Here is a 16955-nt window from a genome sequence, read left to right as displayed (position 1 = left end):
TCATGACGTTCTCTGTGCATCGCTGGTCTGATGGAGATATCCCAAATGATGAATTACCATGTATACAGGGATGTTTGCCCCTGCATGTAAACAGATTATTCCGAATGTTTCAGTAACCGGAATATTGACCATAACCCGAATTTTGACTGTATGTAAACGTAGTCAGTGTTTTGTACAGCTGTTTAGCACATCACCAAATATGTCCATGAAAGCATCTTGTTCATGCATATCCAAGTTGTTTGCTTGAAATAAAAGTGGTAACACAAACCTGTTGCCTATGAAAGATCCAACAGTACTTGACACCATGAATAGTTCATATTGAATATTGGTTAAGTCGTGCATTTAAACAACTGTATAATAAAAACCTAATTGAATGGCCCTGTGTTAATTCTTATAAAACTCTTGTCCTTTCATGTGTAGTTTTTGATTTAAATCTATGTATGAATAGATACATTTTTTATTTATTAATGTCTTTCTTTTAAACCAGTATTCAGTGCATTATATTTGGTGTATGACTAAACTATCACAGAAATGTGTCTCAGTTGAATCCATGAAGACTTACAGTCTTACCACAAACATTTCAGTCTGAGACGGAGGAGAAAGCAGGGTCTCGTTTGGAGCTGGTGTCCAGCCAAGTGATTTATGTGACATTGATGATGAGGGCAGTGATTCAGGCTGGTGGCCCACTCCCTCTCTCGAGTGGGGACAGCCACTCAGGTTAATCAGTTCATTCACTCAGATGCAGTGGGCTTCATCAGATGCCAGCTGTTTGCAAGTAACAAAACTCCTTGGAGCAAAATAAAGATTTTTATTAGGGTGCACTGGGTGCATTTCTAGACACCAAAGAGTTAACTGGTGGTGGTGTGCAGCTGCCTTCCTTTTTTCATTTGCATAAATGAGTGCAGTGGATGGAGCAAGTGCATGCACAAATGTATAGATTGAGGTAGGATTTAGACAAATTTAAAAAGTAAAGACTTGTTCAAACAGCACAGTTATGTTTAATTTGTTGGGTTTTTTTTAACCCCTAAAGGTGTCTATTCTTGTACCAAAGCACATTCAGTACAAAGATAAAACCACGTAACAATGGCTGAAACGCAAAAGTTCCTATCTCCAAAATGAACAAAAAAATGACTGCAACTCAATACCTAGTTGGCTTTGTTAACATATAACAGTAATCTTGTCCAAAAATAGTGTAGCATTTATTGGTTATCCATAAAAAAAATCTTGTTTGAGAAAATTAGTTTTTTATTTTCTTCTTTCAGGAAATTGCTTTTTTTTTCTTTTAGAAAGGATGTCTTGCATTTTGGCCATCGATAAGTTGGAGTTTTATCAGGTTGAATAAACTGTTTCCTTACATTTAACACACTATAACAGTAACTGCAACATAATTTCCCTTCGGTGATTAGTAAAGTATTATTGAACTAAATTGAATTTGCATTGTAATTTACATTAAAAAAGGTTTGCATTTTACATACACTAAAAATCCACAGTAAAAGATGCAATACTTTATTTTTACACCGAACTGTCAGGTTTGTCATCACTTAAAAATATAAGAAATCACTTGATAGTGATAGTAAAGAACAATATCTGATCTTCCAATATCTAAAAGACGATGATGTGGTAATGGAAAGACAATTTGGTAGCACTATTTCGTTTCTACCATATATAAAGATCCTATCAACAAAATTATATTATTAAGGAATTATTGGTTTCAGTCCATCTACAAATTGAAATTGCTGGGAAGCATTTCATTCAAAATCAAAGAGCCAACAAAAGTCAAGGTGTGAGAGAGACTCTGTCCATGATGCTGTAATGGTTTTTCGAAGTATTGTAGTGAGAGTTTATTTGATGTTATACACTGAGGTTGCCTTTCGATCTATCTGAATAGTCTCTTTTTTAGTAAAAGCTGCAGTGGTTGAGGGTAATGCCTCTCTGTCCAGCAACATCAGGATCAACCCTCTTCAGACACCGCCTCATCCCCTCCCCCTTTCGCCCTGTAAATTATAGCAGCACTTTAGCTAATGAAAGAGTTGAGGACTGGGCACTAATAAAAGCCATTAAGTGAATAAAGCACTTCCCTCTCTAACAAAATTAAAGAATCTACCCATTTAGCGAGGGTGGACTTTGTATTAATATTTATGAAATGCGGAACCAGCAGCCCCCCCAAACTCCCCAACCAAACATCCAATCCCAGACTGACCAAGTCCTCTTTGCCAGTGCACCTATCCCATGAGAACATCACCACCCCTCCTAGCTGGAAGGAGGGGCAGGAGATGGGGACTTGAAGGGTGCTGAGGACGCAGCCAGGGCAGTCTGTCTCCAGTGGAGGAAGCATGAAGACCCCAACAGCGCGCTCTCATCATCCAGTCGTCTTCGTCTCTTCAGAGCCGCATACTTCAACTTTAAGGCCGGCAGATGGAAAGGTGGGTTTTGTTGAGTAAGTTAGAATGGCTCAGATTTAAAATTTTTACAAGATAGTATGTAAAGTTGGTTAAGTATGACCTTTAGTCTGAAAAGCATTTCAAAATGTTTTTTCTTTAAATTTCTGTGTTATTAGCTTTTGAACTGTGTCAAAACAGAGCGATAGATGATGTGATGGCATATCTAAAGATCTTCGTCAGTGTGAGTATTTGGAAGACAAAAAACCCAAAGTAAAACCCCAAAATCCAAGGTAAGAAAGCATGATTATGTCTCATAATCATCTGTCCACTCAAACCATCCTCACATCCCCATGAAACATCTTCATTGTTCTAGAAAATGTTCTTCTCCGCCGTCACCACCCACCATTTACACCCAAAGTATTACCATTTTTGTGTCGTCTGGTCCATACAAATGTGGGGTTTCTCTTTGTTGCATTCATATGCATTTTGAGGTCACTTCATCACACAAAGTGGTTCAGTTGCCTGGACTCTAAGTTGATTATTGTACCATCTCATTTTAGTCAAATGTCCCCTGGGAGCTGTAAGAGATTCAAGAGAAGGTAACAAGATTGTGAGACATTTCGGAGAAACAGCTCTCTTAGCTTGATGGTATCGCCACTCTTGACATTGCACTCACTGACCATTAACACAATTAGGACGAAAAGGACAGCAGTGGTTATATCTTTAACCTGAGCACAGAGCACAGGGAAAATGTCTTCAGATGGTCTACAGCGATATAGATACTATTCCAGAGGTCAATGGGCCACCAAGGCTCGTTTTACTAACAAAACTTCAGGGTCTGGACGATATAAGATGCAGACGAGATCTACCAAACTCTGTTTCCATTGATTATTGGGAGAATATCCACCAGAGTGTTTAACAAGTTGAGCATTTGAGTGTTTGAGCGGTAAAAGGTTGATAGGATTTTTGGTAGAATCTTTTTTCAGTTAAGTCGAGTAGAACTGGGCGAGAAGGGCGAGAAGGGTGGGGTTTGTCGCAGTTTGTGCGCAAGAAGGGTGTAGCCATTTTTACCGCAGTGAACGTGACCTATGACCATTTTTTCTTAATTACTCTGCAGATGTTCTGAACTGCAATATGTTGCCATCATCTTGCTCGTCATTTCGCCATCGATATCTCTCTTTTTTTAAAGGATTTAGCCATAAACCTGGAACCCCTCATTCTTACCATTTAGACTTTTTGGATTTCTAGATCGCGAAAGTCTCTGGGGCTGTCCTCCAATGAAAACCCAGAAAATGCTTTGACATTACTGTATCTCTTTTAGGATTTTTGGTCCTTTAACGTGCTCACAAATGACTTTTTATTTGATGACAAAAGAAAACAAATATACTGTTTCTAACTAAAAATCTCCACAAAGGTCAACAAGTTTTCATATCCCTTGGATGCAGGATGCCCAGCTGTGTGAAGGATCTGTGTTGGATTATCATTATTTATGTCTCTGCCCAGGACTCCATTGTGCTTGATCTAACCATGCAGTGCATTGTCTGTCTGTCCATGGTTGTACCAAGCACCTTGGAGGCTTGTGAGCACTACCTGCATTCTGTTACCTGATGTGAAGTTTTTCATTGAACCCAGATTAAAATTTTGGAAATTACTGGATTTCTGATTTATTTATACAAAAATATAAATAAAATGAAAGGTAAAACAAGGTAAGAAAATATTTTAGAAAACATGAACTGTTGTATTTAACAATTATATATATATATATATATATATATATATATATATATATATATATATATATATATATATATATATATATATATATATATATATATATATATATATATATATATATATATATATATACATACATATATATTGCCAATAAATACCATTCAAATATTCTGTGTTTTACTGAGAATTCTTTTTTTTTTAATCATGTTGAATAAATTGTAAAAAGAAATAAACTATTAAAAGAAAAAGCGGGTAGGGAGTTCATCCCATTCATACAGATAAAGCTGTCATTTTCTAAAAGCAGGGTAGTCAGAAGATGTCCAGTTTATGGAAAAGATCAATTACAATAAGTGCTCTGTGCCTTTTAACTCTCTGTAGAGGTGATATATTAAAACAATGTGTGTCCTGTTAGGACTGCAGACATGTCGCAGATCCGTAAATCAAATCATGAATCACCCCTGCACACAACCTGAAACGTACAACACAAAGTGTTTAAGCATCAGCTCATATTTTCCTCATGATAATCAAATGATATGTAAAACAAAAGCTCAGTTACTTATTTTAAATTTAGTCCATGTTGTCTGATCACAAGTAATGCACCATGAAAATAAATCCCACTTTGGAAAAAAACGAAACATTTATCTACTTTCCAATAGTTCATTTGCTCTGAGTCTTAGATGAAAATCCACACACACACACACACACACACACACACACACACACACACACACACACACACAATTGGTTGAAATATAAAAATATTATTTCTGCAGTTGAGTCAACCATGGATTCTGCTGTGGGGAAAATGTATGAGTGCAGTTGTGACATCTTTGGTATTCATGAAAACAATGCACCCTTCCTAAGTATTACCTACACTTGAAATGATCTATATCATCACTGCTTGATGGTACCAATAAGGTACCATCTTACGCAACCCCTTATTTCAACTACAGTTGATCAACTAGGTACAGTGCAGGACTTACTGACATCACCAAGTATAACTCATTACTTTCATTGTAAATGACTGCATTATCCTCATTCTGAACTGAAGCAGCTTCTTAAGCCATTATGAAACTGAATCATGGCTACATTGATTTTATTTACTGCCCTCCTCATCCGACATGTCATGTCAAAAACAGCAGTTACAGGCACAGATGAGATGGAACATTAACCTTTCAGTTGGGCAGACACTTTTTTTTCTTTTCCCTTCCTCTTTTTTCTTGTTTTCTTTTTGGTTTTGTAATGCATGTAAAGCTCTCAGAAAAAAACAGAGAATTTGGTTGATTCTTATACACCTCTGTGGTTCTTTGGATAAGATTGGACATTTACTTATTTTCCTCCAACTTGACAGGACAAAAGGCATTTCTAAATCAGACAGTAACGTGTCTGCTGTTGATGCAAAGTGTTTGTCTGCAAAAACAATTTTTTTTTCATTTTGATGGCATTTTAATAATGTTTGAATCTGTTGCTCTTTGGTTGTTATTGGTATAATTGATGTTCTCTGTAAGGTGTCCTTGAGTGTTGTGAAAGGCACCTATAAATACAATGTATTAATATTATAATTAAAAAGCTGATGGACAAAAAGACAGAAAGTTCATTCATCAAATTAAACTGTTGCTGCCTTTCCAAGGGTAAGACTGATGCATTTTATTATGGGTATAATTTTGAAATAACTGAATCTTTCCAAATTCTAACTGCTAAAACGGGGTACTGTGGTAATTTACAATTGTTGGTAATTAAACTGCATAAAATCCACATGGGGCCATTCATTTATTTATATGCATACTGTATATATATACACTGTATATAATCACAAGTACTACACAGAGTGCATGTGTAGAACATGACATTCTTCTCCCAGTCTGCTTCCAGAAACTGCTCTGGCTTTCTGTCACTGACGTTTTACCCAGACAGGGAATACGAAGTCTGCAGATTATCCAATTAGACTGGACTACGAGTAGTTTAGCCCAGCCATAATGCTGACCACTTAGGGCCAAAACCAATCTCCAGTGACCAGCTGAACACAGTACGATGCACACAAATATGTTTATTTGATCTCGTTACGGTTACTTTTTTTCTTTTGCATTCATCCGGGTTACAAGTGCATCAACTCATATGAGGCTAATTAGAACAGACATTGTCTGGATGAACAGAAGAAAAAAGAAAAGTTCAAAGATTCACTACTGCAGATGGCACATACATGTCTACAAACATTAAAATGTAACATTCACACATAAGCTTAAACAATGTCAAATGTGGCATAATTAATAAGGTTAATCTGACTTGACAGTTTGTTTTATTGGACCAATGAGATATCTGAAACAAGCATTTAATTTCCTACATCTAAAGTATTTCATCACACACTGCAATTCTTATTGAAAAGGACATAAGTCACAACAGGGTATAATTAAAGATCTGATGCAGCAGAGATGCAATAATGCTCACGAAAACACAGAAATCCACAAAGACTTTGAAATAGCCACTTAGATGTTCTGGTGACACAAATTATCAGATGGTCTTTTAAAAAAAAAAAAAAAAAACTCAGATTGGTAGGATTTTTGTGCCGGTCCTGACAGGCTGTAAACTGTGTATTTATTTAGGCAATGTTTTATTCCACAACATGTGGTGCTTTTTATACATTCATTACACCCCTGCATACAGTTCACTACAAAAACATCAAGTGATGTAGATGAATACTATGATATTTCAATAGGACTTGCATGAACAAATATGGTAAGATTGAATCTCAGGAGGAAAATGTTAGAGCTTGTTGCACACAGAAAAACACACGGTCTTCCAGCTCCTATGGTAAGGTTTGACCAATGTACAGAATTTACAGCAATAGAAAATACCAACACCTAAATTCCCAACAGTATACACCACAGTGATGAATAGAAGAGGAAAATTACTTAAAGCTGAAACGTGACCAGTGTCCACTCAAATGAAATGTGGGTTGTGACGTGGCACCTGTATTCGGCATTAGTCCAAGCACACTGGTATTAGTCTCTTTATACCATTGCCTAGCTAGACGCCCATTAGTACCATTATGTGTGAGGATTTATATGGTTATTATAAGACACTACGCCCCTAATACTAAAGGACTGGTTTATCTTCAGAAGGCCGGCAGCTTTAAACGCTCAGACGCTGTGAGGTGGGCAAAGCTGTGATCAGCGCAAACCCATGCCATCTAAAGTACTGAAAAAAGTCCTAGATCTGTTCTCTTAGAGCAACTGTCATTTTATTTGTAAAAGTGTTCTTTTTTTCCATCCAGTCACAAGGGGGGGGTTACATGCTTTAAACCCATGAAATGAAGGAACCAGGTAAAAAAGGTGTTTTCCACAGAGGCCACAGTTCATTTGTAGGTGAATACATTTGGCCAAGGCTTTACGTTTCAGTGATGCCATCCGCCGGAGGACAGTGGCACTGAAGTCCCTACTTGTACAGTAATGTAGATGCTGGCAGACTGAAGAGAGCTTAAAGTCGAGCCTTGTCAAACATGACAAGCCACAGAATCCTAAAATAAGATGGTGCTTTGGCAAACGCATGCTTGCGAAATAGAAAATTTGGCTCGATCTTAATAATGGTTGTAGGACAGATGTTATTGAAGAGTGCAAAATGTCACACAGCGTTGGTTGGCCAAACAAAAGGTTTCGCCACAGCCACTGGAGCATCATCTCCACAAAGACAGCACATCAGTCACCAATGTAGTTCACTGTTCTGGACACATCTCATCTATACAAAGCATTCCCACATCTACAGATGGACATGTCTTTAACGTAGGTTGTTAACTCAATTCTCACGTATAAAGTACCCCTAAAAGTAGGGTTGGAGGGTTTGATTTGGGCTTCAGTTCAAGTGAAGAAACACAAACTGAACTTCCGGTCAATGAATTATCCATCTCAAGCATAGATCTGCCCGGGACCACCAGTGTGCGTGTTTTCTCCACTGAGGCGCTCCTGGGACGGCTGGCGGTTGGCATCACTAGATTTAATGACACCTGTGTAGTCATGAATCCCCACTTCCAAGTTCTTGGCTCGCAAAGCAGCAGTATGCAGCTTCTCAAGAAAATCTGGCATACCTGACAAGAAACCAGAAGGGGAATGGTCATGAGCCAAATGATGGCATATTTAAAAAAATAACAGGAGTGAATATACGATATTAATGTACCTCAAACACTTGTAGATTCCAATTCCAAATATTTGGATTACAAATGTAACTGAATATTATATATAAAAAAATAAACGCTCACCACTTGACACCATCCAGCTCACACAGTAACGGGGAAAGACAGTCTGTGGGTCATCGCTGTAGGTCAGCAAGTAATCAAATCCATTCTGTGAATGAAAATAAAAACCCACTCAGAAAGTGTACTTATGAAACTGTTAATGTTTGGTACCATATTCATTACAAACCTCATCAAAGGTTTTGTGAGGGCGAATAACCATCCTTGACTGGTACGAGTGGACTCTCACAAAATCTTGAGTCTCTGGGACTCTAGGATGCTGCACAGCTCTACACAACAGAATAAGAATCACAAACAGAAAGAGATACATAAAACACTTGTTTGTAAAGCTAAAGGTTCAAAACAAAAATAAAAAAACGATAATATTCGTCTAAAAAAAAAAAAAGTCTCACCTCGATACCAAGATCATTAGGTTGTTGTTAACATCAACCTCATAGCGGCGCACATACACATAATCCCTCGAATACATAGGATACTGTAAAGATGCATACATACAGACAAAATGAATTAATTCATAACATATGCCCTTCTAAAAGCTAACTAAGGAATATACTTAACTTCTGAAAAGCCAAGAAACACAGATGCCTTGCTTATAACTTGTTATAACAAAGTAAAACAGTAAACTCACAGGAAAGTGGGTCGCCCAGTGAACGACTTCAGAGCCCGTGTTGGCGTCTCTGTCTACCACCTCAAGCTTGATAACCAAGGCATCCCACTTTTTCCTGTATTCTGTGTCCAACTAGGGGAAAGGGAAAAGCATATGCACATTATTTTCATTACCAGGTTTGTGCTTAAAGTGCAACCATTTCAGATTATTTGAATTTAAAGGGGACCTATTATGAAAAACAGGTTTTTTCTTTAATGCTCGTTATGCTGTAACATTAACATACTGTATATAAAGTGGTCTCCCCTCAGCCTGCCAACTCAGAGAAGGAGGAAAGCAACCAAATTCTGCAGTGTCTGTACAGCCGCCCGGATGAGCCATCCATTCTGACGTGGCTTCTAGGAGCCATTCAGATTCTGCGCATTTTCGTTACGTAACCAAAATGCAAACCACAACTATAAAACCGTGTAACTGCATGCCAGCGTCCGACTATCGTGTAGCACTGCGTGACATCGGATGCTCTCTGTCCATCTCCCTCCAGCAGCTGCCACTTTATTGAGGTTTTTGTAGTGAAATGAGGAGGTATCATAGAGATAACTTCTCATTTCAACTATCAGCCGTTCCTCATCCGTGACCGTTTCCTACAGCGCTTTCAACCGGCTTTCAACGTGAACGGCAGGAAGAGAATAGAAGCAGGGCGTCTGACAAATGTTCAGCTCAAAACGCTGCGTCGCGTCGCACTGCGTCGCTGCGGCCAGTTAGGACAGTCCAATAGAAAATAAAGCAATGGAATCGATTTTGTCGCTGACGCTCGCTCGCATGAAGTTATAACACGGTGCAACTCCATTTTTTCGTAGCGGTGTATCACGTCATTCAGGCAGCCAATCAGCACAGTGCCTCATTATCATAGCCCTGCCCACTCAGAATCCCACATAGATAATGAGGTTAGATAATGGGAAGATAAAGACATGGTTTAGAGGCTGAATTTCTAATTTATTTAGCAAAAACAATCAAAAGCTTGTTTTTAAGACATTCAAGGCCTGTTTAAAATAGGGATTAGATGCCATAATAGGTCTCCTTTAAGAACCAAACCAATGTGGTGCCCCAATATAGTTCTCCAATAATTAAGATTGCAAAGGGCTGTACCACCAAGAAAGCGACAATTTAATATGAAATTCTTAACATAAACTGCAATGAAGGAGGATATATGTTCACCTCAAGTTAACCACCTACGTTAAAAGACACCTTTGTGACAGTGAAAACTATGACTTTAGTCTCATCATACCTGACCAAGTCATTATCTCACTTCATAGTACACCCCTCGATCTCCTCTACCTCTAGTTGATTACTTATTTAATGCTGGTAACCATGTAATATAAGCAGTTTCGCTTGATTTCTTCAACAAGAGAATCTCAATAGGTTGCACGCAATGAATTTTAAGATTTGAGTACTGGGTCAATACCTGCACATTGAAGAACTGTCGAGGTGTGACGTCATTGTAGGAACCCAAAACTGGAATTGAAAGAAAAAATAAATAAATCTAATTAAATTAATAAAATAAAGCAAGACAACTCTGCAGGAAATACCCGTTCAGAGAATTTTCTGGATCTCTGGGAAGTAAATAGAGACAACCTGTGTTGTAGTAGACGCTATATGAATGAAATTTAATTGAAAATTTAATTTTCACTCTTGTTTTTGTGTTTCCCTTTTACACATGTGAGATTGCGAGGTACCTTACCTCTGTATTCATAGAGATGACTGTCGGGAATAGGTCGCTTCCACACTTTGAAATCCTTTTTCTCCACCACAATCTCCCAGCCAAGTTCCTGTTGAGCACTCACAGTCCCTGAAGATGTGCACAGACGTTTTACACCGCCGACAGCCTGTAGCTCATGACCACACCTTAAAAAGGATCCCAGCGTGCGGACATGTTAATGGGACATGCTGCACAGTTCACGCATATCATGGAGAGGTCAATATAACATGAAGCACTGCACATATTTTAATCACCATTGTCTCCAACTACCTTCTTTGTTTAGTGTTTACGTAATAGATGTGTTGACAATACAGGATGACAGCAAAATCTCTAGAGATGTGACAAATATGAAGAGTATTTAACTTGTGCATTATTTCAGTCAACTGGCTCAATTTATCTTGGATTGTCTATTCAATGTCTGCCATAATTCGTAATAACGCACGTGTACATATAAACAGTACTCGAGTTGAGGGGGGATGGCATCCCTCCTGAAATAAAAACAGTCAAAATCATCCCCCCTGTAAAACTGCCATCACCCCTTTCCATCCCTTATGTCATTTCATCAATGAATGAGGTATTACTGTTATTTCAACATTTAGAGTCATCACCAGAAAAATAACTTATATGACAATTTTCACCTGTTTCAAGTAAATTTTCACTTGAAATAAGTAGGAAAATCTGCCAGTGGGAGATTTATCTTCTTATTACAAGCAAAAAAATCTTGTTCCACTGGCAGATTTTTCTACTTATTTTAAGTGAAAATCTACTGAAACAGGTGAAAATTGTTGTTTTTTCCAGTGATGAGTCTTGTTTTAAGTGTAATGAGATTTTTTTTACTAAAATGAGACATTTTAACTAGAAATAAGACAAATATTCTTGTTAAGATTGTGAGTTTTTGCAGTGATCCATTTTACTTATCATGTGAAGGACAGAGTCATATTGATAAGTTCAGAAAAGTGTTTTTTATTGTTGTGTTTTGATGTATTTGATGTAAGCCCAGCGGGGTGAGGCTATGGAACAAGTTTTCAATGGAATTAAAGCAATGTCCAAATATTAAACCGTTTAAAATAAAATACAAAGATATTATTTTTCAGAGGTACAGGGATGAGCAAAATGCTTGGGTGCAATGATAGTGTTTATTTTTTATTTATCTATTTTTATCCTTATTTTCTTACACTAGTCAGTAGCTTATGTTGCTACAATGTTTTTATTGTCTTGTTTTGATTGTTTTTGTTTTTTTATTTATTTTTTTATTATGTTTGCATAATGTTATGTTCGCATGTGTTAGCTAGTCATATGGAGAGGGGGTGAGAGTTTATACGTTTTACTTCTTCTCACTCCCTTTCAAATATGTACTTTGTTATGTCTCATGTTAAGACGATTGTCTTATTTTTTTTCTTTTTTTATATGATTCATATTCGAAATAAACACTACTACTACTACTATATTTAAAGCTTACAGAAGGCTGCATTTAACTGCTGCTATGTCATTCCTGCAGTATTTCTGCAGGTGTTTTGGTCAGTGCTATTATTTGTAATACATTATATTATTGGTAATCAGCACAATTTATCAGTCCCCATATGATAAAATCCACCATCCCCCCTAATTTTTTTTACAACTCGAGTACTGCATATAAATACAACGTTATGTCACTCTGAATAAAGATCACCAACCTGCTGATTTCCTCATCTTGAATCTTCTCGTTCTCCCACATGAAGACTCCCACCAGGGCCGCCACCAGTTTCCCAGCAGGGGCGTGCTTGCTCTGAAATCTGCGCCATATGCTGCCAGCCAAGGTCTGCCTGGTTCGCTCAGAGTACAGGTTGGAATAAAGCTCGCCTATCTGGCAGGCACGCCGGAGTCTCTGACCGGTCACAAAGCTACAATGATCGGCAAATATGGAGAGCAGTCCCTTCCTCTTGTGACCTGTGGCCTCGTTGGCACCGACCCCTGCCCTCTGGAACCAGGACCACACCAGGCCCATGCTCCTGCCCAGCTTCCCTTTGCCCTCCTCCACTGCTCGTCTGAATGACCTACTGTTCTGAAGCTTCATTGTGTCGCAGATAGGGCGACGAGACACGGAGTGAAACATGACAGCTGTGACCGTGACACAAGGTCCCCGAGACTGGGACTGATACAGAGGGAGTTAGTGCAGCAGCAATGTTACCTAGTGCCCTTTAATCCAAAGCTCATGCTCTGCAGATATGCTACTTACAGTAATGAAAGTGAATCCCAGATTCTGTCAGTAAATGTCACGTTTTACAAAGGTGGTGACGCTGTCATCCCGTGTGCGAGCACGCGTGTAGCATTAGCATTAGCTATGGTTTAATGCCATCTATCACTATCACGCTACGGATTAACTAACAAATACTTCAACGCCCCGACTTTTATAGCTGAACTGAAACAGTAATTACAAAAGCGTAAACTAGGTAACTACGTGGTGCCTCGGTTGGCGTGTGTGTTACCGAAGAGAGAGAGCCTCGGGGTTTTCTAACTTTAGCAGAACACTTGACCTCCTCTTCCTCCGCCGTGGCCACGCCCACCCAGCTCTTCTTCTTCTTCTCAGTTTATTGGCGGATCGCAAGCAACTTTCAGGTTCATACCGCCACCTACTGTACAAGAGTGTGTAAAATTATTTCATTTAGCCCGTTTTAAATTCTGTTTATCAGCCTAGTGTCTTTTAGGAAATTAATCAGTGCCTTTCTGGTGATTTCAACCCCCCCTCCCTCTGTTCCCAGTATCCCCCTCAAATTCCACTCAAGTCCTGCCTCTCTGACTTTTTCCTGTAGCCGCTCTCTTTCTATTTTATACCTGTTACAGTGCATTAGGATATGTTCACTGTTTTCTTTTATTCCACAGTTCTCACATTTATCCCTATCCCTTTTTCCCATTACATGCACGGTGCCATTTAATCCTGTGTGGTCCAGTCTGAGTCTTGTTATAACTGTTTCCTCCCTTCTGTTCCTTTCAGTATAATTCTTTGTTATTATAGTCTTTTGTACTTTGTGATATCCCTGTCCTTTCTGATCTTCCTCCCACCTTTTCTGCCATATTTCCATTCCTTTCTTCTTTATTATTGCTTTACCTTCTCCTTTTCCTAGTGGAACTGGTATTGTTATTTCCTTTTGTAGAGCCATTTTTGCTAATTTATCAGCACCCGCCCCCCCAGCTCAAAGGCAGGCGCTCATTGGCTGCTCGTCGCTGTGAGCTCATTGGTCAAAACACCAGCCTGTCATTTCTGTAGCAAATCACTTCAGCTGGGTAACCCTAGGTAACCGCCTTTTCCGCTTTTTTCTTTTTTTTTTATTGAAAATGTATCGTTTACATTCAATGAAGCATAGAAACTAATGACAATGTGGTTCAATCCCCAGAATGGAAACCAAGATGAAGCACCTTGGCAGAGGTGTCAAGCAATATTATAGATCCATGGTGTCAAGTAACAAAGCACAAATACTTCGTTACCTTACTTAAGGACAAATTTTGGTTATCTATACTTCACTGGAGTAATTATTTTTCAGACGACTTTTTACTTTTACTCCTTACATTTTCACGCAATTATCTGTACTTTTTACTCCTTACATTTTAAAAACAGCCTCGTTACTCTATTTCATTTCGGCCTTAAAAAAAAAACTATCCAGTTAAATTGCTCCATCCGGATAGAGTGAATTTGGTTGTGGTTGTTTCAGATGTTCTTGTCCAGTTTTGTTCTTACATCAGATTCCTGCAACTAAACTTGGATGTACATTCCAATAAAGGTTAGGATAAATGATAACATGCCTCTGAAGTTTGACTTTTTGCACCATTACAATACTTATAGACAACTAGTCATCATATCTCCTGCTCTCTGAAACACATGCTAATGCTCAATAGTACACATATATGGTTCTTTAATATATTTGCATTATACTAAGATGCATTCATTTTCAATGGCTTTTGTCCTTAATGGCTTTTCCCCCTTACATTACTTTTACTTTTATACTTTAAGTAGTTTTGAAACCAGTACTTTTATACCTTTACTTGAGTAAAAAACTTGAGTTGATACTTCAACTTCTACAGGAGTATTTTTAAACTCTAGTATCTATACTGAGTAATGAATGTGAATACTTTTGACACCTCTGCACCTTGGGCCCCTGAGCAAGGCCCTAACCCCAATTGCTCCATGGTGTGTGTGTCTCAGATGTAAGTCGCGTTGGATAAAAGCGGCTTCTAAATGACAGTAGTAGTAGTAGTAAATAAAATAAATTCAGACATAAAATACATTTCCGCTTATGCCTACCATGCCTACGAAACAAGACCGCCTTACACATTGTAATTCAGTTGTTCATTGGCATAGACTATTATAGCTAAATATATCATTTATATGCTCTGTTTTTAAATATAAAAAAATGTCAATGTTTTATGTTTCTGCTCTGTAGTACTTCTAGATTACTAAATATAACGTGCGTTATAAATAAATCAGAATCAGAAGAATCAGAATCAGCTTTATTGGCCAGGTTTGAACATTGTCCAACAAGGAATTTGACTCCGCTAATTTCGCTCTTAGGTAGTAAAATAAAACAATAAACAATAAACAAATGTGGTATTTCTATGTACAGAATAAACATTTAAAGGTGCAGCAGTTTGTGGTAGAGAAAGGACAGTTCTGAATAAAAATAAAAATAACCTATTTAAAAAAAATGTATTATTATTATTTATTAGACATTTATATACAGTAAATGTCATACATTTACAAAGGTTATATACGTGTATATATGTCTATGGTTCATTGGATGCTTCTCGCTTCCTGATTCACTTTCATTGGTCTATATACGTGCCTATGGGGTGCCAAACATAAACATTTTGTATATAAGTTGTAGCTAACACATTTACGCGCTTGTCACCAATCAGAATAGCAGTTCAAGTACGTGATTTTTAACCAGACAGCCCAGAAAACCCACCTTACAAATTGCTATTCGGTACCTCATTTGACACTTTTCATTAGTCCAGACAGGAGCCTCTCAGCACTTGAACGGCCACCAGGTTAGTGAGTTTCAGGGTTCACCTACACTTCCTCCATACAGTTTCTTTAATGTTTCTGTTACAGGTGTAAAAATATGGCATAGACAAAGCAAGGAACTGAAAAGTTGCACAAGTTTGTGTCAGCTTAAGAAAATTAAAAAAAAAAGAAAAGATAAGTGCCTACACAAAAGAAGAAGGAGAATGAGAAAAAAATAGATAGAAGAGTGGTATTTTTGTTTGTTTTCTTGTTTATATATGTATAGATAGATTGGTGTTCAGCAAGTCAATGAAATTGTATTAACAGAGGGGGGCAGGTATCATAAGTTTTCTTCTTCCTGCTCCTTTTCTTTCATGGTGTAATGTGTACTTCTTGGAATTTTATACAACATGGTTAAGAAGATATACCATGAATGGAATAAATGAAATGAAAAATGAAATACAATGTCACCCCCCCTTCATAGACTGCTCTTAAAAAGGAAATCTCCTTATTTCAACAGTGTCTAAAACACATAATATACTCCCCTTGTAGTCGAATTGTATACTCTGATTACAACTGTCAATTTATCCTGAACCCCTTGTACTTGTCAATATGATTTTCCTTCCTTTTTTATTATTTAAGTACTCATTTTTCATTCATTCGTTTATTTATTATCATCTCATTCTTCTTGTATTTATTTATTTATTTTTATATTTATTTGTTTATTTTCTTCCTTTCCCTTTATGTAATCTCAATTTAATAGGAGGTGTGATTGTTCTCTCAATCTGATGTAGCCTACTTATGTTTACATCTGAGTCTGTCATTGTTCTTGTTAATAAAGTTTTAAAAATGTTTCTCTACTCTCCTTAAATCGAAATATGTGTTCCAGATAATCAGAAAACCTTCGATCACTGAAGAGAAGATGGCAAATGGAAAATCTGGTCTTAGTTCGGTATCTGCATAAAGTTGAAATAAAAACCAAAATAGAAGACACTGCGTTGCCACGCCCCCCAGCGTTATTAGATAACGATCATAGACTGTATAAAACAAGGTAACGACTGATAGATGACCCAATAATAAACCTAGATTATTAGTTAAAATAAACTAGCCTATATGATTGGAATATAGTTGGGGGTTGGAATACTTAATGAAAACCCATATAGCGCTTCTTTTCGTGCCTTTGAAGGGGGTGTTCCTGATGACGTAACGTATGACTCGCATTATAAACCCTCTATTGCTTTATTTCATCACTAGGAAGGGAT

At 37.6% G+C, this 16955-nt stretch overlaps 1 protein-coding gene across 1 annotated transcript; it reads right to left on the bottom strand.

Annotated features, from left to right (window-relative positions):
* Window positions 1-6147: 6147 nt before the first annotated feature.
* Window positions 6148-13250, bottom strand: stard7 (StAR related lipid transfer domain containing 7). The gene is made up of 8 exons (XM_061734262.1): window positions 12392-13250; window positions 10701-10864; window positions 10425-10474; window positions 8987-9097; window positions 8751-8833; window positions 8528-8627; window positions 8365-8449; window positions 6148-8193 (listed from the first exon to the last, which is right to left on the bottom strand). Exons 1-8 carry the CDS (start codon window positions 12808-12810, stop codon window positions 8015-8017), a joined length of 1191 nt encoding a protein of 396 aa, XP_061590246.1. The 5' UTR covers window positions 12811-13250; the 3' UTR covers window positions 6148-8014.
* Between the last annotated feature and the right edge of the window lie 3705 nt (window positions 13251-16955).

The sequence above is a fragment of the Cololabis saira genome, chromosome 11, assembly GCF_033807715.1.
Source record: "Cololabis saira isolate AMF1-May2022 chromosome 11, fColSai1.1, whole genome shotgun sequence".
NCBI lineage: Eukaryota > Metazoa > Chordata > Actinopteri > Beloniformes > Belonidae > Cololabis > Cololabis saira.
This window is presented reverse-complemented; position numbering and strand designations above follow the sequence as displayed.